We start from the raw sequence: 22,255 nt of genomic DNA, 5'->3' as shown, positions 1-22,255 counted from the left end.
AGGAGATGGCGCTGCTTGCTGCCCCCCTTTATAACCTTAAGCCCAATGGTGGGAGTAACCACGCAAGATGTAGGATAGCTGGGTTCAATTGCTCCTTCTGCCTGAGATGGAAAGAGATTGGCCCACCTGCCTGGAGAGTGTGCTAACCACTGGCATATAGACTACTCAGTTAGGGGTTGCTTTCAGTCTCAACTGTTGCATAAATAATTAGTCACTGGATCAGAGTGAAAGAGAATGATATGCTATCCCAATTGTCAGGGCACTCAATGGGGCAGTGGACAGACTCATTATTCCAGTTCTCCTGCACCAGTGTATGAAGGCAGATGAAGCCATTCAGAGTAGCAAACAAGGGAATTTGGATCTGGAAGGAGTGAGTGAGAGAAAGGAGAGATTCAGAAGTGGCTATAGAGACAAATTATTATATATTTGGAAAAATCAATGTTTTGAACCAATTGGTTGGTTGTTTGATAAATTGCTACCTAGATTTCATACTAGTTACTTTTTGTGATGTTTTCGTGATATCCTATTTCACTGCTTGCTTTAATGAGACTTATTTTCATTCCAAAGGTCTCAAGATGATGTAAATGCAAGTGTACATAGAGAATATTACAATGTCAAAATGAAGCAAAGTCATTGCATTTCTATATATATGCTGTTATAGTGTCAAGATAAAATGAAAAGAAACCACATTGATCAATAAAGCAAAGTATCAGAAGTGATTGGATAAAATGCAAACAATGCATTATCTCTTATGAAGTTTTATTAATATTAAATGAAAATAACTGTAATATGGTGTTATGGCTGAGAATTTGAACTCCCAAATGTCAAGGCATGTAAAGCCATGATTTCCACAATATTTGTAACTCAGCCACACTGCATGTATCTGTTTATATCTATGCCTTAATATATAGATACAGTATTACCTACTTCATAATTTCTGTAGGAGTCATGCCTTTACATATTTTGGTTGCTCTGTTCAAATTCTCAACCATAACGTTACTTTAGTTTATTTGCAGTGAAGTTGCTCCTTGTTGAAAGATTTTCCACAATTTTATATAATAATAAATAGCAATCTTAATTTGTAGATTTCAAAGTACTTTACAGAGCCAGGTAAGTATTTCAATCTCAGTTTTGTAACTGAAGAAACACAGGCAGTGAAAGTGCAAAGTAACTTTCCGTAGGTCAAGGAGCAGATCAGTGGTAGAACTGGAAACAAAACTTTGGTTTCCTGATTCTGATCTAGTGCCCTAACCACTGACCTATATGGTGTGTGTGTGTGTGTGTGTGTGTGTGTGTATATATATATATATATATAAAAAACTGAGATATAGATATTTATACACGCAACATGCATTTTAAAATAAACACTTGTTTGTTTCAGAGTGTGGAGGTCCAGATATACACACTGTATAAGAATGTCTTCATCTTACTGTATTAAGAACAGTATGAAAAATCACATACTGCACCTGCATAATAGTTGAAAATTAAATATATATTTTTTTATTTAAACATGTCAAAAGCACTTATCCTCTGTGAAGCAAGGTGGATGTTTAAACAGCATATTTTGGGGAGTTATTAGGTCTCTTTGACTAGAATAATTTGCCTATGGAAGAGTAGAAGAATCCCCATTTCTGAGTCTTTGAAAATAAACCTGGCAAAGGTATTAGAATATATATTGTAGGGTGCAATTCATCACAGGTGAGGGGATAAACAAGATATTAAAAATCTTATCTTGAAGTTTGTATGATTATATAATTCTGTGCACAGAAAAATTTGAGTTGGAAAAATACCTTTTTTTACTCCTTCATGCTGGGATAATCAAAAACTAGACAAATGGAGTTTTGCAAAGAATATCTTTGGGAAGAAGAAATAAAAATAAAAGAGTTTCCATCTAAAGGGTAATTAAATTCTTCATATCTATAAATGCTTGAAAAGAAGGCTTACTTCTGCATACAATTTCCCTACAACAGTGTTACAATTAAATATGGTTTCTACTGATTATCCCCTGCTGGGAGGAATTTTTTGTTGTTGCACTACTTTATTTTGTAAAAGTGAAGCCTTTAAAGATCATTTTTACGGTAATTTTATAGTCTACTCACAGTTTATGTATCCCTGGCTGTTAGTCAGCACATACACACAATGTGAAATTGGTTGGGAGCACCACAGAACCACTGAATACTCTTTTAAAGAAAAAAATTGGGTGGAAAAAATTATGGGAGAGAAATAAAATAAAGCTGGGGCAGAAGAGCTTAATAACTGGCATGAGAGGCATTTTCTGGTGTAGTGCTCAAGAGGTTAATGTGACATGTAAATTATGCTGCTGTATGTTACTCTAGGTCGCATCCAGAAAAAAGAAGGAACTGAGATGGCTGTTAAAAGCAAGAATCAGGGTCAAACGTTCATCTTACGATCTTTAATGGAAAGAATGCATGGAAATTTCCCCATCCAGTTGGTATTTGTTTCAGTCATTAGAAATAAGCCTCTAACTCTGGCATGTGATGTAGATGGCACACTTTGGACTGCCTTCCCAATGCCAACAGTTCTGCATAATGAAAAACCTGAAAATTAAATAAGTTTGTAAATCATAAATCTCTCCCTTCAATAAAGCATTATTTGCACTGCTACAGTTCTAGGTCTTGCCAGGTTTATTGGTGTTTGGGTGACGTTAGGCACTAAATGATTCAATCAAGGAACAAAGTTTAGAAATTAGTGGTTAGAGGTGTTTTGGGGGTGCTTTAATTAAGCAACAACAAAAAAGTCTTCAATTAAAAAAAGAAGGGGGTCAATTATAGTCCTTATAAGGCTTAATTGTTTGAATTCTTTAAAAATATAATCAAAGGATCAAGATATAGAAGTGTAATAACATACAGTACTTTGTATACTCAATTTATTACTAAGAAACTTCACAAGGGATGTTATGAAAAGCTTAAATATATGCAGAGAGAGTTTACACTTATAGAGAAGTAAATTTTACCTATTCTATATGAGGAATCCCAGTAAATAGCAGGGCTGCTTGAAAAAAAGTAGAGCCAGTACCACCTAAATGGACTAATACAGCCAAATTAATAAGAATCCTTGTGGTACAGCAGCTGATGCTTCCAAGCGGCCTTCAAGGTTATCCCCATGCACAGTATATTGCAGAAACCAGTCTAAAGATTACCATGGAATGAATAACTATAGCAAAGTCCAGAGCCAGAGATCTATCCCAAGTGTCTTATTTATGTACAGAAAAGGGGGAAAGTGCTTTTGGCTTCTGATGCCACTTGAGACTTTAGTAGCAGGAATTCAGAAGCACTTACATGCTGTAGCCCTCTTCTGATTGCAATGTTGTACTGTACAGCCCTATGTATCTTGGGTCATGAGTTTCAGAATGACTGCCTTTTTCAGATGTACTGCCCCAGCAGTTTAGCGCTGAAGTAAACCGTCCCCAGATTCTACATTCTGCCTTTGTCTCAACTTCTGTGGGTTTTGGAGGAGGCCCCTTGACTCTGGATTGTTTGCCTATCTGGTTCACAGAGCCAGAGTTTGGTCTTAGGGCATGGTACAAAGCCAATCTATTTCCTTGGACTTTTGCCAAGGGGTGAGAGGATTGGGTTAAATACTGCATCTGCATCCTGAGGCTTTTAAGATTAGGTTTATTTTATAAAACAATATAAAATAAGCTTATAAAATCCACCCTTCATTTTTATCCCTTTGGCTACAATGGAACCTTTCAGACTTCTTTTTGCTTATATTTTTTCGCCTGCTACTGTCAACCAACCTGGCCAAGACTGGTGATTTGGCAAGTTCCACAAGCTAGGCCACACTTACCAGCAGGCCCATCTTGGTTTCCCTCATCAACTTTAATTGTCCATGTTTTACAGTGTGCTGATATTGAGGAGAGTCCAGATGGGCAAACAGGGGACCCCTTGGACAACCAGGAAGGGTCACAATCTAGATAAACTCTAAGGCTGTTTGGGTGCAATATTACAATTATATCTCATCCACTCCACCCTCCCCTTCCAATTTTTGCAAATGTCCCCAACCAGGCAGGCTTCCTCATAGGGTCCTGACCTGAGACTGCCTCTGTCTACCCCCATTTACAAGTGTTGGCTACTGTGACCACTCGCACATTATGAAAGCGTAATATTGAGAGATAGCATTGAAGCACCCATTGGAATTCTAGGCCCTGCTTCTCCAGAATAACAGTAGCACATGGTCTCACCTCCCTTCCCCTCTGACACCCATTATAATGTATGCAGTCAGTGATAGGTTTTTAAATGATGTAAACACATATTGCCTTGAGATTATAACAGCTTTATTTTTTAGCACTGACATTTTAAAAGGGATTATCACATTCCACAAACTTTTAAAACTAGAACCCTAATATTATAAGACCCAAGATTAAGGCTTTGATCATTTTCCTTGGGAAACTATTCCACACTAATACGTATCACTGCAAGAAAGGTATCCTGTTATTCAGTGTAATTTTCCCTTTCCTTTATTTCATCCTATTATTCTTACTTCTACTCCAGTGTACCACACTAAATAATGTCTCTCCCTCTTTTGTGTTTACACCCTTCAACTATTTGCAGACTGTTTCCTCTCCTTCAGCCTTAGTCATCACTTCACTAAGCTGTACATATTTGTCTCTTTTAAGCTTTCCTCATAAGTCATTCTTACCAGCCCAGATCATTTTTGTTGTTCTCTGAGCTCCATCCAATTTCTCAATGTCTTTCTGGAAATATCATGCCCAGAACAGAAGACAATGTTTGCATCAGAGCTGCATAGAGAGTGACTGTTGCCTCATTGCTCTGACAGGTGATGTATTTGTTTATGCAGTCTGATTTTGCAAGCTCATATCTAATTTATTGTTCACTATTAAATTCAACATTGTAAATTTAAATGCAGAACCTTTAATGCCTACCCAACCCACCCCTCCTCCGTATATTGTGCTAAACATCCTCTCATGTCCTCATGCACATAAGGACAAGCCACACTTCTCATTCACACCCATTAGCATACCAGCCTTAACTCTGCCCTCCTTCTTTTGTCCACGCTACACATGGGCAGAAGAACCCCACTCGTTCTAAATAACAGCTTGATACATATATGGCCAGCACCTCCCTCTGTGTGTGGACAATAGAGCCTCACAACAGTAGTCTTCCAGTGTAAGCAGGAGAACCACCTAGATTTTCCATACAGGCCACAAACCTACTTGCTCTGGCCTGGAGACCCTACCCCTGCTCACACTCCTGATAGTGAATCAATCCTGAGCCTCGTAGACTTTAAGGTCAGAAGGGACCATTATGTTCATCTAGTCTGACCTCCTGCACAACACAGGCCACAGAATCTCACCCACCCGCTCCTGCAATAAACCTCTCACCTATGTCTGAGCTATTGAAGTCCTCAAATCATGGTTTAAAGACTTCAAGGGTACATCAGGGTAGGATGGGAGGAGATTTATATTGTTTTCCAAAATATCTTTGTCATGCCTGTATGCAACAAGTAGTGAAGTTAGGTATGGCAATGAGGTAGAGGAGTAGAAGCAATGAGTTTCTCATGAGTGTATATAAAGGGTGAATTGGATTACGTGAAGAAGCATATAGTTGTCAGTGAAACTTTTAATTGACCATTACATGACTGTGAGAATTGCACCATGTCAACTTAACTTTGTTAACACAAATTTTTTCTTTTCTGTGGGAATTTATATGAAGATAAAAAAAAATCAAACTCTGATCAAAGACAGAAATATGTCTGCAGGTCTTCACAAGCATTCACTTCCCTTCAAACTCTGTGTCTATCACTAGAGCTCACTTGTGCTTTTCATTTATTCTGCATCTTCACCTTCTCTCAATTCTTATGGGTGTATAATATACATTATATATACTGTACAAGAACTGTAAACTGGAGATGGCAGTCTTCTGCTACATCCATTCCATATTCAGTTTTAGTCGTGGAAAGTCCACTTTAATTCTTTCAGCCCTAATCTACTGATTTTAAATCAGCTAAGCATGTGTACCTGTGAAGGTTGTAGTTGGAAAGAAAGCTTAAAATGATATGAAAAATGTCTTTACTTAAACAAAAAGCTTTTCCAGAACCTTAGTTTTATTAATAAACATGATGTTTATAAATTACTGTGTATATATATAAAGAACCCATCTAGCATAACATCAGTTCTATATGCAACGAAGGTTTCAACAACAAAGGCAAGTCTTGTTCTAATGCCAGAGAGACATCCCTCTTAGTCAGGGATAGATAGGAGATATGAACATGCTGCATGGTTGCTGTTTTTTCAGAAGTCTTAGCCCTACTCCAGAGGTGACCTCTCTTTCCCTCCTGCGGTGAGAAGTAGTTGACTCTGAGTACTGAACAGAGATTGCTAGTCTTGCAGAATTCTACTAATTGTGAGAGATTTTGCAGGAGCAGACTCCAAACACCCCAACTGGGCTGTATGAAGTCTGTTGGAGTAAAAGCCCTATTAACAAGTATAGCTGTTTTGTTCAACTAGTAATTTGTTTAACAGGTTTCCACTGCAACTGCTAAATGATTTCACTTTAAAGGATGCTGTGAAAGTTAATTAAAAACATTCATTAGGGTTTTAATAATTCCTTAGAGGCTTGCAACTCAAATCTGTTTTCATACCAAAAATGATTTTCCTCTTGCCTTCCTGCACTCCCTGGCTTATGGGATGTTATTGTAGGGTAACTAATGAGTGCTTCTGGAGTGCTAGCAAAGTTTTCGCCCCTTCCTTTTAGAAATAGTGCTTTAATATATTTGATTGGCAGTGGAGGAAATAATTGTTCTAAAATCAAATTGATGCATGTAAAATAGATCTGTTATAAGGGGACAAAAAGATAATGTCAAGTTCTGAGTGTTATTTGTGACAGTGTCCCGTTTTCATATTACAGTGGGAAAAGATGTATGCCCTTAACCATTCAGTATAACCATTGAGATGTTATTTTCTCTACTTTTATCTTTTCAGAAATGCAAAGGAGGTATTCCATATTGTGCTTTTGCTAAATTTATCTGAAAATCTAGACACAGGGAATGTAGTAAAATGAGAAACTGGGTGTCACTGAAACCTTTTCCCCAAAAGAACCAAATCATTTATCTACTCAGTTCAGACATATTTTATTAGCATGTTGTTTGCGTAATGTTGGTAGCATTGCAGGATTTTTTAAGTAATTGGGGGAGTTCTTTCCTCAGTTACACCAGTACAACTCTCTTGACTCCTCTGGAATTGTAAAGTGTAGTGGGTTGGCAGTCATCCCTCCCGGTCCCACAGGCTCAGATGGATGCCACTCCACCGCATCCTGCACAGTGGTCAAAAGTCAATTAGCAAATCACCAATCTATAGCCCTGGCCCTTTGGGCGGGGTCTAGCAATGATCAGTCTTTAGCCTAGTCTCCTGGCTAGGATGGACAGCACATACAGTCCGTTGCTCTGGCCCTCTGGGCAGGGCGGAGCAAGGAGCAGGATTTAGCCTGGCCTCCAGGCTAGGGCAGATAACAAATGCAGTCAGGCTCAGCCCTCTGGGCAGGGCAGCACAATAGCAGTCTTTAGACCAGCTCCCTGGCTAGACAGACAGCAGACAAACACAGGCTGTTTGGCCTATGGTGGGTAGGCTGCCACCTCAGGGGTGGGGTTGGCAGCAGGGAGTAAAGGGACTTGGGCTCACCCTACTCCATCTTGTCCCAGCCCAGGGCCCTAACAGTGGTGGAAGGTTCTGCTACTGAATTAGCAGGGATCCCACTGAAACATGCTGACTCGCGCTCTGCCAGCAAAACTAAAGTCTGGTTTCCCTGGACTACTTCCTACCACAGTCCGCAGATAGGGCTTCGTAGTTCAAGGGTCCTCTGTCTCCTTGGCGTACTCGGCAACTGGCAGTCCCGGCAGCTTCTCAGGGAACTCACTGGACAGCAGTCATGGCAGCTGCTCCATGGGTAGGGGTTATTGCAACTCGGTCCCTGCTCCGGGGGCCAGCAGCAAGGCGGGGGGGGGGGGTCTGTTTTTTCCCCTGGTTCTCGCCCCACTGAGTTGGAGACGTCACCTCTTATATTTCCTGTTCCACCTCTCTGCTTCCAGTGCGTGGGGTGGTCCCTGCCTGGCTCTGGTGTACCCGAGGTAGGTGGTTTCTTGCCACCCAATCCAGTACTTCTTCAGGTTTGCAATCAGCCTAGCAGCTCGCAGGTCCCAAAGAGCGGCTGCCACTTCTTTCAGATGGTCTTCTCAGTGGTGGCTGTACACCACTGCATCATCTAAATAGGCCACAGCTATGGGGCTTCAGAAGGCAGTCCATCAGCTGCTGGAACATCATGGGGGGCTCCATGAAGGTTGAAAGGCATCTGGGTGAATTAATATACCACAGTTGGGGTGGCAAACACATTCTTCTCTGTGGAGCAAGGGGAATCTGCCAGTAGCCCTTTATGAGATCAAGAGTCGCGATGTACTGGGCCTCACCAACCAAGCCAGTTGAGGAGTTCATTGATTCAGGGCATTGGGTAGGCATCGAACTTTGAGATCAAATTCACCCTCTGGAAGTCAATGCAGAATCAGAGGGTCCCACTGGGCTTCGGGACCAGCATGATGGGACTGTGCCACTCGCTCAAACCTCTAAATGACCCCTAGCTATACCATTGCCTAGACCTCCTTCTCCACAACCTCCTGCATCCATCATAGGAGAGGTTGCATGGTTTCCCGGACCACCTCTCCTGGGCTTGTCAGGACAGTGTGTTGGATGAGGGTAGTTTGGCCTGGTATGGCAGTAAAGGTCTTGGGAAAGGCCTTTCACAGATTCCAGGCTTGTTTTTGCTGCTCCGTTGTGAGGGCATCCCCCTAATTGTGGTTCTTCAGGATCAGTTGTCTCGGGGACTTGCGGACCCAGATCCAGTTTGGGGTCGGGGGGGAGGGGGGAGAAATGAAGTAATCAGCAGCCTTTCTCGCTCGCACCATGACTTCAGGAGGTTCACCTGATAGATCTGTCTTTTTTCTGTCAGTCCAGTTGTCTAACCTCATATGTAATTGGGCCCATTTGGTGAATTACTTCATAGGGGCCTTGCCAGCAGGCCAAGAGTTTTGACTCCTCCAAGGGAAGCAGGAGGAGTACGCGGTTGCCAGGCTCGAAGGTGCAAATCCGGGCTCCCTGGTTGTAGGTCTGCTTTTGTGCTGCCTGCGCAGCTCACAGATTCTCCTGTGCCAGATCCCCAGCTCAGTTCAGGCACCCCTCTAATTGGAGGACATTCTGTAAGAGCTCCTGGACCGGTGACAGGGTGTGTTCCCAGGCTTCCCTCATTAGGTCTAACAGCCCTCAGGGTTGGCAACCATACAGCAGATCAAAGGGAGAGAACTTCATGGAGGACTGGGGCACCTCCCTAATGGCCAACAGTATGGGCAGGGATCAGCTGGTCCCACTGGCAGAGCTCCTGTGGGGGAAACATAAGGAGCATCTCCTTTGGCGTCCTGTTGAAGCATTCGACCAGCCCATCTGTCTATGGGGGCCATCGCTCCTCCAGGGCTGTGGCTGGGCAGGGGGCCAGCGACAAGGCAGAGGCATCCAACTCCTTCCCTGGTTCTCTCGCTCAACAGAGCTAGAGGCTCCGTCTCTTAGACTTCTTGTTCTGCCTCTCTGCATCCAGCAGGAGAGAATCATAGAATCATAGAATATCAGGGTTGGAAGGGACCCCAGAAGGTCATCTAGTCCAACCCCCTGCTCGAAGCAGGACCAATTCCCAGTTAAATCATCCCAGCCAGGGCTTTGTCAAGCCTGACCTTAAAAACTTCTAAGGAAGGAGATTCTACCACCTCCCTAGGTAACGCATTCCAGTGTTTCACCACCCTCTTAGTGAAAAAGTTTTTCCTAATATCCAATCTAAACCTCCCCCACTGCAACTTGAGACCATTACTCCTCGTTCTGTCATCTGCTACCATTGAGAACAGTCTAGAGCCATCCTCTTTGGAACCCCCTTTTAGGTAGTTGAAAGCAGCTATCAAATCCCCCCTCATTCTTCTCTTCTGCAGACTAAACAATCCCAGCTCCCTCAGCCTCCCCTCATAAGTCATGTGTTCTAGACCCCTAATCATTTTTGTTGCCCTTCGCTGGACTCTCTCCAATTTATCCACATCCTTCTTGTAGTGTGGGGCCCAAAACTGGACACAGTACTCCAGATGAGGCCTCACCAATGTCGAATAGAGGGGAACGATCATGTCCCTCGATCTGCTCGCTATGCCCCTACTTATACATCCCAAAATGCCATTGGCCTTCTTGGCAACAAGGGCACACTGCTGACTCATATCCAGCTTCTCATCCACTGTCACCCCTAGGTCCTTTTCCGCAGAACTGCTGCCTAGCCATTCGGCCCCTAGTCTGTAGCGGTGCATTGGATTCTTCCGTCCTAAGTGCAGGACCCTGCACTTATCCTTATTGAACCTCATCAGATTTCTTTTGGCCCAATCCTCCAATTTGTCTAGGTCCTTCTGTATCCTATCCCTCCCCTCCAGCGTATCTACCACTCCTCCCGGTTTAGTATCATCCGCAAATTTGCTGAGAGTGCAATCCACACCATCCTCCAGATCATTTATGAAGATATTGAACAAAACCGGCTCCAGGACTGACCCCTGGGGCACTCCACTTGACACCGGCTGCCAACTAGACATGGAGCCATTGATCACTACCCGTTGAGCCCGACAATCTAGCCAGCTTTCTACCCACCTTATAGTGCATTCATCCAGCCCATACTTCCTTAACTTGCTGACAAGAATACTGTGGGAGACCGTGTCAAAAGCTTTGCTAAAGTCAAGAAACAATACATCCACTGCTTTCCCTTCATCCACAGAACCAGTAATCTCATCATAGAAGGCGATTAGATTAGTCAGGCATGACCTTCCCTTGGTGAATCCATGCTGGCTGTTCCTGATCACTTTCCTCTCATGCAAGTGCTTTAGGATTGATTCTTTGAGGACCTGCTCCATGATTTTTCCGGGGACTGAGGTGAGGCTGACTGGCCTGTAGTTCCCAGGATCCTCCTTCTTCCCCTTTTTAAAGATTGGCACTACATTAGCCTTTTTCCAGTCATCCGGGACTTCCCCCATTCGCCACGAGTTTTCAAAGATAATGGCCAATGGCTCTGCAATCACAGCCGCCAATTCCTTCAGCACTCTCGGATGCAACTCGTCCGGCCCCATGAACTTGTGCACGTCCAGCTTTTCTAAATAGTCCCTAACCACCTTTATCTCCACAGAGGGCTGGCCATCTCTTCCCCATTTTGTGATGCCCAGCGCAGCAGTCTGGGAGCTGACCTTGTTAGTGAAGACAGAGGCAAAAAAAGCATTGCGTACATTAGCTTTTTCCACATCCTCTGTCACTAGGTTGCCTCCCTCATTCAGTAAGGGGCCCACACTTTCCTTGGCTTTCTTCTTGTTGCCAACATACCTAAAGAAACCCTTCTTGTTACTCTTGACATCTCTTGCTAACTGCAGCTCCAGGTGCGATTTGGCCCTCCTGATATCATTCCTACATGCCCGAGCAATATTTTTATACTCTTCCCTGGTCATATGTCCAACCTTCCACTTCTTGTAAGCTTCTTTTTTATGTTTAAGATCCACTAGGATTTCACCATTAAGCCAAGCTGGTCGCCTGCCATATTTACTATTCTTTCGACTCATCGGGATGGTTTGTCCCTGTAACCTCAACAGGGATTCCTTGAAATACAGCCAGTTCTCCTGGACTCCTTTCCCCTTCATGTTAGTCCCCCAGGGGATCCTGGCCATCCATTCCCTGAGGGAGTCGAAGTCTGCTTTCCTGAAGTCCAGGGTCCGTATCCTGCTGCTTACCTTTCTTCCCTGCGTCAGGATCCTGAACTCAACCAACTCACGGTCACTGCCTCCCAGATTCCCATCCACTTTTGCTCCCCCCACTAATAAGAGGGTGGGCCCGGCCTGGGTCCGCCCAAAGGGGGCAGAAAGTGATCCCTCCCTCAGGCTCAGAGGCAGGCCACACAGCCTCACTACACACAGGTATAATGGGGGCAGAACTTGGCTCTTTAACTTTTTTCAGACTGGGTTCACAGATTTTGAAGCCACTTGAATGATAACGTTAGGAAAAAGTTGTGGCCTGCAGCTCTCTGACATGACACGTGAAAATCTCCTTCCTTAGAAGTTTTTAAGGTCAGGCTTGACAAAGCCCTGGCTGCGATGATTTAATTGGGGATTGGTCCTGCTTTGAGCAGGGGGTTGGACTAGATGACCTCCTGAGGTCCCTTCCAACCCTGATATTCTATGATTCTATGATTCTATGAAAATCTGGCCCCATTGAAGTAATGGGTATTTTGCCATTACCTTCAGTATGACCAGAACTTAACTCCAGGTGAATATAAAATCTATTCAATAGTTATGCTATATTTTCCATCTGTGCCTCACAAATGGAAATAAATATCTTTTGACTCTCAGTAAGTGTCCAGCATTTTGAACTTTCCTACATACTTGCCTCTGGCGGTATTTATTGTTTCCTTCAAGGGGCAGACAAACCTATTTCAAATGTTTAGATGTTCGTTAGCGTTACAATCATCATTCTATTGGGGCTATTTTTGCCTGTGACGCCCTTTTGCTGGCAAGCCAGATTTAACTTTCAACTAATGTTTCCTGAATGTAAATTTCTTCTTGAATCTTTTCTCTGTACTTTTTAGTTCACTTTATTAAATGCATAAGTGTCAGCCATGATTACTGCTGATCTAACTCTATTGTTCAAGATAAAAGTTTTCCCAGGCATAGATTGGCTTAATTTTATAACTCTGGCCAGGTATGTTGAGATATAATCACGTACATGAGCATTAAATTAATGTTTCTCATTCTCTTGCTTAACAAACATCTATTTAAATCAATATATATCATTTGCCTGTACACTTGATTTCTACTTTTCCATTGCTGCATGACTGAATTATTTTTCTGGCCAGTGAGAGAGATTTTGTATACAATAATGTTCTAGTCCCCAAAGTTTTGAAGGAGAAACATATTTCATAGTTTCCACTTTGCATTCTACAAGGAATTTTATTTTCCAAACAAGTTCTGATTGCAGATTAAAGAATACTGCAAACCTGAAAGTATTCTCATTGGTTTATGCATGTGCAACTTCTCCAATTAAATCTTCAATGCAGAAGGATCCTGATTAGGCATCATGTAGTGTTGTTCAGGTGTTAGTAATAGCACCTTAAAAAGCTGTGAGTAGCTGTGAAGGCACTCTAAATTAGGGCTACCTTAAGTTGCTGTATATAAAAAAAAGGCATTAAAATCCATCAAATGTCACAGAAAGCACACATCCAAACTTGTCCTTTTTGGGAGCATTTCAGCAGCCAGCCTATTCCCTTTCCTTTCCCCCACCAGTTAACCCTCAGTACTGGAGGTATATTTCTGCTCGTCGTCTCTGACATTGAATGTTGCCTAGTTGGAGCTTGAGGTCACAGTCCTTACAGCAAGTGTAGTGGGGGAAGCAAAAGTGGATGGGAATCTGGGAGGCAGTGACCATGAGTTGGTTGAGTTCAGGATACTGACACAGGGAAGAAAGGTAAGCAGCAGGATACGGACCCTGGACTTCAGGAAAGCAGACTTCGACTCCCTCAGGGAACAGATGGGTAGGATCCCCTGGGGGACTAACATGAAGGGGAAAGGAGTCCAGGAGAGCTGGCTGTATTTCAAGGAATCCCTGTTGAGGTTGCAGGGACAAACCATCCCGATGTGTCGAAAGAATAGTAAATATGGCAGGCGACCAGCTTGGCTTAACGGTGAAATCCTAGTGGATCTTAAACATAAAAAAGAAGCTTACAAGAAGTGGAAGGTAGGACATATGACTAGGGAAGAGTATAAAAATATTGCTCGGGCATGTAGGAATGAAATCAGGAGGGCCAAATCGCACCTGGAGCTGCAGCTAGCGAGAGATGTCAAGAGTAACAAGAAGGGTTTCTTCAGGTATGTTGGCAACAAGAAGAAAGCCAAGGAAAGTGTGGGCCCCTTAATGAATGAGGGAGGCAACCTAGTGACAGAGGATGTGGAAAAAGCTAATGTACGCAATGCTTTTTTTGCCTCTGTCTTCACGAACAAGGTCAGCTCCCAGACTGCTGCGCTGGGCATCACAACATGGGGAATAGATGGCCAGCCCTCTGTGGAGAAAGAGGTGGTTAGGGACTATTTAGAAAAGCTGGATGTGCACAAGTCCATGGCGCCGGACGAGTTGCATCCAAGAGTGCTGAAGGAATTGGCGGCTGTGATTGCAGAGCCATTGGCCATTATCTTTGAAAACTCGTGGTGAATGGGGGAAGTCCCGGATGACTGGAAAAAGGCTAATGTAGTGCCAATCTTTAAAAAAGGGAAGAAGGAGGATCCTGGGAACTACAGGCCAGTCAGCCTCACCTCAGTCCCCGGAAAAATCATGGAGTAGGTCCTCAAAGAACCAATCCTGAAGCACTTACATGAGAGGAAAGTGATCAGGAACAGTCAGCATGGATCACCAAGGGAAGGTCATGCCTGACTAATCTAATCACCTTCTATGATGAGATTACTGGTTCTGTGGATGAAGGGAAAGCAGTGGATGTATTGTTTCTTGACTTTAGCAAAGCTTTTGACACGGTCTCCCACAGTATTCTTGTCAGCAAGTTAAAATAGTATGGGCTGGATGAATGCACTATAAGGTGGGTAGAAAGTTGGCTAGATTGTCGGGCTCAGCGGGTAGTGATCAATGGCTCCATGTCTAGTTGGCAGCCGGTATCAAGTGGAGTGCCCCAGGGGTCGGTCCTGGGGCCGGTTTTGTTCAATATCTTCATAAATGATCTGGAGGATGGTGTGGATTGCACTCTCAGCAAATTTGCGGATGATACTAAACTGGGAGGAGTGGTAGATACGCTGGAGGGGAGGGATAGGATACAGAGGGACCTAGACAAATTGGAGGATTGGGCCAAAAGAAATCTGATGAGGTTCAATAAGGATAAGTGCAGGGTCCTGCACTTAGGACAGAAGAACCCAATGCACAGCTACAGACTAGGGACCGTATGGCTAGGCAGCAGTTCTGCGGAAAAGGACCTAGGGGTGACAGTGGACGAGAAGCTGGATATGAGTCAGCAGTGTGCCCTTGTTGCCAAGAAGGCCAATGGCATTTTGGGATGTAGAAGTAGGGGCATAGCGAGCAGATCGAGGGATGTGATTGTTCCCCTCTATTCGACATTGGTGAGGCCTCATCTGGAGTACTGTGTCCAGTTTTGGGCCCCACACTACAAGAAGGATGTGGATAAATTGGAGAGAGTCCAGCGAAGGGCAACAAAAATGATTAGGGGTCTGGAACACATGACTTATGAGGAGAGGCTGAGGGAACTGGGATTGTTTAGTCTGCAGAAGAGAAGAATGAAGGGGGATTTGATAGCTGCTTTCAACTACCTGAAAGGGGGTTCCAGAGGGGATTGTTCTAGACTATTCTCAGTGGTAGAAGAGGACAGGACAAGGAGTAATGGTCTCAAGTTGCAGTGGGGGAGGTTTAGGTTGTATATTAGGAAAAACTTTTTCACTAGGAGGGTGGTGAAACACTGGAATGCGTTACCTAGGGAGGTGGTAGAATCTCCTTCCTTAGAAGTTTTTAAGGTCAGGCTTGACAAAGCCCTGGCTGGGATGATTTAATTGGGGATTGGTCCTGCCTTGAGCAGGGGGTTGGACTAAGATGACCTCCTGAGGTCCCTTCCAACCCTGATATTCTATGATTCTATGATTCTAAGTGACTGCATGAATTTCTTGCCAGTCATCGGTTCTGGGTCTTTGCTATTCTGGCAGCACATGAGAATGCCTGGAGCACTTTCACTGATTGCCAGTTAAGCCCCTAAACTGATAAAAGCTGGAGAATTCAAATAAACAGGTTTATTGCATTGCATCCAATGTTGTCCCCTACTCTTTCTCTTATTAATATTCTGAGTAGTTCATTGAAACTGGCTGCTTCCATACTCACAGATCTTTTGCTTGTCTTTCTGCAGACATTAGATGCTATAAAGTTGTCAGTCTCAGAATAACACTTTAAAAATGCTATTCTTCAGGTATTCCCTGGTACTTCTCATTAACCCCGTTGATTGATGCTTATGTGTTTAACTTCACTGTACCGCCTGTAACAGGAAACAGGAGGCAGAGGAAAATGTAAAATGTTTGTCAATAATGGCATTTGAAATCTACTTTGAACAACCAGCCGCAGATTTTAAGTGCTTCAATTCTGTGGGACACGGAGAGTTGGTGTATTAGGGAACTGGTAAATTGATATGGGCCCAGATCCACAAATATCATGGCTACATCAGTTTATATTAAGAAGTCTTTCTTTGTAATCATAGGTTTCAGAGTAACAGCCGTGTTAGTCTGTATTCACAAAAAGAAAAGGAGTACTTGTGGCACCTTAGAGACTAATCAATTTATTTGAGCATGAGCTTTCGTGAGCTCACAAGTACTCCTTTTCTTTTTGTAATCATAAGGGCTGAAAGCCTTATTTCTTAAATAATCGGTTTCATTCTGCAGAATCTGAATCTGTTTTGGAGAACTAGCTAAAGACATCAAGTGAACTGGAACTAGCCTGCAAACTGGGAGTTTGACATCCAGGTTAAGATTGTTAGTGATGTCATTCTTACAGGAGAAGAATCAGTGATTAGCACAGAATGCAGCATGCAAAAAGAAATCCTATAGCACATTCACGAAGACACGAACTAAGCAAAACCAAAGCCCAATAAATCCTTTACTAGCCTGGTATGAACACACACATTTCTGATATTGTTTTGAAGTATTAATTGTGTCAAATGTATTATCACATTGGCTCAAAGAATAGTTATATACTGAACAAGTACAACCACATTATTTTTTCAGATATGGTCCCCAAAAGACCTTAGCAAAATATATAAACAAAACTCACAGACTTGATGGGAGCCGATGGAGGGATTTGAGGAATGTGGTTTATTATATAGTTGGAGCAGAAACAATGGTTAGATTGAAAAAGGAGTGGAGGATGAAGGAGATTGAAGAGAGGAGTTTACAGTGGTTCAGGTGAGAGGGAGAGAACTAAGAGGTGAAGCAAAGTTTAAGCAGTGGGGAGGGAGAGGAAGGGAAAGAGGCTAGAAGTGTTGTAGAGAAAGAAGTGATAAGATTTGGTGAGACCCTGGAAGTGAAGAGAAAAGCATGAGGAGAAGGCAAATTACCCCAAGGTTGCAAGCTTCAGTTATTTGGAGAGTAGTTGTCAATAATAGGTAAAGCTGGAAGCAGAGACTACGTAATCATTTTTAGCCATATAACATTGCAGGAAGTGGTGGGAAGTCCAGGAGAAGATATCACAGAGACATGTGATATAAGCCTGGACAAATGTCAGGGGTGGAGAAGTAAATTTAAGAGTCATTAGCCTGTGGAGATAAGAGAGACTGTGGGAACAGACAAGGGCACCCAAGGGATGACTGTAGAGAGGAATGATGACAGAGCATGGGAAATGCCAGCAGAGACAGGAAGGGAAGGAGAGGATCCATTAATAGTAATATGGAAGGAATTGTCAGCTAGGTAAAGAAGCAAGTAGTCAGTGTTGCAGAAATCCAAAGATGAGAGGCTCTTGTGGAGAGGTAGGTGGCTTATGGTGTCAAAGGTAGCAGAGCTATCAAGGAAAAATGAGTACAGAGAAGTGACCCTACAAGGAATAGACAGTTAATGTGAAAAATGACAAGACAAATTAGATACTTGGCAGTACACCTAAAGGATCTCCTTCAGCTATTGTGGCCACCCACATTGGCAGAGTAATTAGCACAACTTCCAGTTATGGTGATTAATGGTATAATGGGGGCAGAGAGATCTATGTCTATTTATATCGTGCCTGACATCATAATATCTAGACAGCACAGCAAAGATTAAAAGAGGCAGTTGCTATCCAGTCGTGGTCTGTTCTCTCCTAACGTGCTTAGATGAGTCCAAGATGAGTAAAAAGATATCCAAGGTGAGCAAAAGCTTGTCAGCCCTGTCAAAACTGGAAAAGGCCTTTGTAAAGAGACGTGTCTTGTCCTGTGCTCTAAAGGTGGCGAGAGACAAATTAATCATAATTGTTAGAAGTATGAGGTATTTGTATTTTGAAACTGCAGCGAAAATACCCTTTATTGAACTTTGGGAGGAACTATCATTTACCAAAAAAACCGAAGTCTTTTATGGTCTGTGCAGTATAGAGAGAGTGCACAGTTTAACTAGGAATGTTGGGAAATCGTGCTCAAGGCTTAGAAATAATGAGCTCCTAATGTGTTTTCTAATCAAAGTATCGGCATGAAATTTACTATTTGGAGAATGTCCTATTTTCAAGGCAGCAGTGTATCAAAAGTTCACCATAGATATTATTTTTGTCTCTCATCTTTTTATTTGACGTGTCTTCTTCTCCCCCTCCCTTTTAATAGTTTTAAGTCAAAAGCACTAGAAACACAAGAAGAGTGGTGCTTATCCCATTTGTTCCAGCTTCCTTGGACCAACAGCCATCCCTGTCAGTCTGAGTTATCTTTGTGTGCAATGCTGTTTTGAGCAGAGATTTCATACACAAGTTCCCCCCCACTCCCCATCCAAGGTTTAGGTACCTCATAAATCAAATTGACAAGTCACGTGATGATGTTTCGTTCCCTAATTTGTCTACTGGATGCAGAAAGACATGTACAGTACGTTCCTCAGTGGTTTATTTCCTAACAATAGCACAGCATTGTGTAGTTCAGAGACTATGTCCGACTCCTTTTGGACTGTACCTAAGCAATTCTATACCTAAATATTTTTCTGTGACAAGAAGCAGAGGCATGTTCCCACCATTGCTTCTGAATATTCATGGCTGCTGTGGAACTAGTGGCAATTTAAAAGAGAACTTTTTCCTGTCCTTCCCTTTGCTTTACAGGAGAAACAGCATTTATTGTTGATACACTGATTTTCTGTTACATTTTGTTCAAAAATTATGCAAATGTATAATTAGTGACACACACAATTATGGTTCCAGGAATACAGAAGAAAGAAGCAGATTAGCTTTGTTTTATCTTCCCAGTTAAACCAATCAAAGGAATCCAGGTTTTCGTAAACTTAATTTTTGCTCTTTTTGATTTATCCAAGTTATATGTGCATTATCAATTTTCATGCAATTGCACTTCATATTTTATTCAAGGAAACCACCAGCTAGTCAGACAAATTATCACTTGATTATTTTTTCAACCTTTTTCTCTCTCGTATGTCCCTGTATCATGTACAACTGCAGCAGAGGTCAGTCAAACAATAAATGGTAACATTAGCTTTAGTTCAGGAAATATGTATGTTGCATATGGAAGAATTTGGGATTTAAAATATTGTTTCAAAAGTAAATGTTGCACATTATTTTCCTGCTATTGTATGTTATGTGATCACGTCTGTGTGCAAGTGGGCAACTGTACTCGACATGGCACATATACTGTATGGAATTAGAGAACACTTTTAAACCCAGTCTCTAAATCAATGAGTCACTTCTGAGGGGTTGGAGGTCTTAGCTCTGAAAAGAGGAAAGAGCATGGCGTATGTTCTAGGTTTCAGGATTTTGTTTTATAAGGAATTGTTTGAAGAATATTTTTCACTTTCTTAGCCTTTCTATTTTAAGAAATTAAGACCTTTTAAATAGTGAAGGTCTACACTAGGTATTGTCTTGTATTCACCTTTGAGCTAGCTTGGTAGAATGCAGCCAAAGAAGCTCCTATTGTCTTGTTAATAGAGAGTTCCACGTAAAGTCAACTATCCTTTTTGTAGTTTAGTGAGTTGTAGTGGCTATGAAGGTGTGAGACTGACAGCACTGTATAGGACCAAACACTGAACAGTAAAACACTGTCATATCCAGCTCTGCTAATGCTTCTCTTTACCTTACTGCCTGGATGCTCCAGAAAAGTAAAAGCAGACCAGTTCTCTGAGCTACTACCCTGGCAAAGAATATATCTTTTCATGGACTGTCAGTATTGATATTTACATTGTTTTTGCCATAGCAGGTACTGTTAAAAGTGGAATATAAAAAAAATCAGTTAATCACAAGCTATATATGTGCTACATTTGTAAGGTTACATTTGTTGTGTTAATTTCAGCCATCTCTCTTGATGATGTCCACCTTAAAGGATATTTTGTGTGGTCCCTCCTTGACAACTTTGAATGGACTTGTGGATACAGCTGTCGATTTGGACTTTTCCATGTTGACTTTGAAAACCCAGCTCTCCCTCGTGTTCCTTACCGATCAGCAATAGAATATGCCAAAGTTATCTCCAACAATGGACTAACAAAATCAACTGAAGAGCTGTGATGATCTGCCTTTTGGTTTCTAAAAGCTGTCTCCTTCCTAAGAAACCATATGTGGTAAAATAAAAAATATATATTTTAGAAAATGATGACTAGTCTGTGTTTTTATATAATAATTAAACTGACAGGTTCAGTTAGGAATACATGATTTTCCTTGTTGTGTAAGGAGGGAGGAAGTAAAATAACTGGCAAGTTACTTTGTAGTGGATTTGGCAACTGTGATTTCAACTGTATGTTTAAAGGAACACTGTCAACTTGAAATCTAATTATTTTAAATGTGAGCTACTACTAGTTTCAACTGCCTGTGACTTTCCTGCCAGCTCTTGTAATTTTACAGCCACCTTCTCCTGTGTTCATATTCTTTTTTTTCTCCTGAGGCTGCATGAAAGCCCCAAACAAGCAGAAGAAAAGGATTATAGTGAAAACGATTATACAGAAAGTGTTGACAAATGAAGAAAGCAAATCAACACAAATATAGGATTTAACACACACACACACACACACATCCCTTCTAATTCTTTCAGTTTGAGTAATGTTATAAATATAATTACTGTCCCCAAGCTCTCCAAAGGAGAAGGGGAAGCAGTGTGGGAATTGCACCCCGGAAGGACCTCTCTGAAGTGCAGTGCCTCCAGGGGTGGCACAGGTTCCGGAGCAAGCCTTGTGCAGGGCTGTGCCAAAAGGCACAGTTTGGGCCAGTGTAGATAAAAAGTTGTCAGAAATGTGAATCTTGAACTTGATGGGATCTCTTTAAAATGTGTTCACATGGCTTTGAAAATTTTGTCAGTATACTCTTGCTGTAACAAAGCTCACATCAGAGCCAAAGAAAAAAGCCCTGTTATAGCAAAGGGTTCAGTGTACAATACCAAACAGCCTTCCGCCCCTAACAACGGGGAGAAAAAAGTTGAAATCACTCTTTATAAAAAGGAACCATTTGCAATAGGAAAAGTAACATGAAAAACTGTAAACCTTTCCTAGAAACGAAACACACAGCTCTGATGCTTAGATTAAAAACTAGTTGTTTTGCTCTTACATGTGATGTGTACAATGTGCAGCTGTTCACAAAAGACCAGAAGACTTAATATATAAACAAATAAGATTGCTGGCTTTGTTCCTTTTTTATTATAAAAGCCACATCTACTTTACCTGTTCCACTGTTATAACAATGTGCTCTGGTAGGATTAAGACTTTATTTTTCTCTCTTTGGCATTTGTGTTGTGTGTGCAGAGAGGAGAGTGAAAGAGAGAAACTAATAACCCTTTGCTGTTACTCTGTGTAGTGTCTTTCATCCCAGGATCTCTAAGTGCTTTTCAAAGGATGGGTACAGTAGGTATTATTATTGTTATTAAGTTTCCCATTTTTACAGCTGGGGAAATAGATTAATGAAGAATAAGAATTTTATATTCAGTTCTTATGTTGAAGTTAAATCTTACACATGCTTTCTTTTCACATAGGTATCGTATACCTCCTCTGAGGTTGTCCAGCTTATCTGGATCTAACAGGCAAAGTTCATAATAAACTTTAAGTTGCAATAACATTTGAATATGTGCTTAAAATCTATTTCTGTAAAAATTAACCTCCTGGCCCTTGACTTTAGCGATGGAAGACTTGATCTCACCCACTGCAGCGTGAGGTTTGTTGGCGGCAGCAGCAGCTTTCAGAGCAAAGCTGGGATCGCAGTTATGCTCCATTGGTGTGATTTTTCTCTCCTCACCGTGGAGTCAGCTTCTTTTGTTCTTCTTTTTCTCTTCTCTCCTTTTGTGCATGACTGCTTTGTTCTAACTTGCATCAGTTTTAAAGAGCATTTTCTTCACTTTCGTGTTTGCATCAGGCATTTTTTTCTTTAATTTTCCAGTATGGCTAACACCAGTGTAACTCCACCACTGGTGGCAATATTGAGAACCTTAGTGTAGACAAGGCAACACTGGCTGCCAGCATTTTTACTGCAACATAGCATAGACTGAGATGAAATCCT

General features: G+C 42.0%; 1 protein-coding gene across 6 annotated transcripts in view; it reads left to right on the top strand.

Moving 5' to 3' along the window:
* LOC125636115 (cytosolic beta-glucosidase) overlaps positions 1 to 20,366 on the top strand; it is a 99,119-nt gene extending 78,753 nt beyond the window's left edge. For 4 of the 6 annotated variants that reach the window (XM_075128002.1, XM_075127999.1, XM_048848713.2 and 1 more), the window contains one exon: positions 2,337 to 2,684. In XM_075128002.1, the coding sequence (XP_074984103.1) occupies positions 2,337 to 2,569 (233 nt within the window). In that variant the 3' untranslated portion in view covers positions 2,570 to 2,684. Of the gene's footprint in view, positions 1 to 2,336; positions 2,685 to 20,072 lie in introns of those variants that run through there. The other 2 variants (XM_075128003.1, XM_075128000.1) reach the window with 1 other exon arrangement.
* The last annotated feature ends 1,889 nt before the right edge of the window (positions 20,367 to 22,255 follow it).

Source organism: Caretta caretta, chromosome 4 (genome assembly GCF_965140235.1).
Source record: "Caretta caretta isolate rCarCar2 chromosome 4, rCarCar1.hap1, whole genome shotgun sequence".
In the NCBI taxonomy this organism is placed as follows: Eukaryota; Metazoa; Chordata; order Testudines; family Cheloniidae; genus Caretta; species Caretta caretta.
The sequence above is the reverse complement of the archived record's forward strand: the minus strand, read 5'-3'. Positions and strand labels throughout refer to the sequence as shown.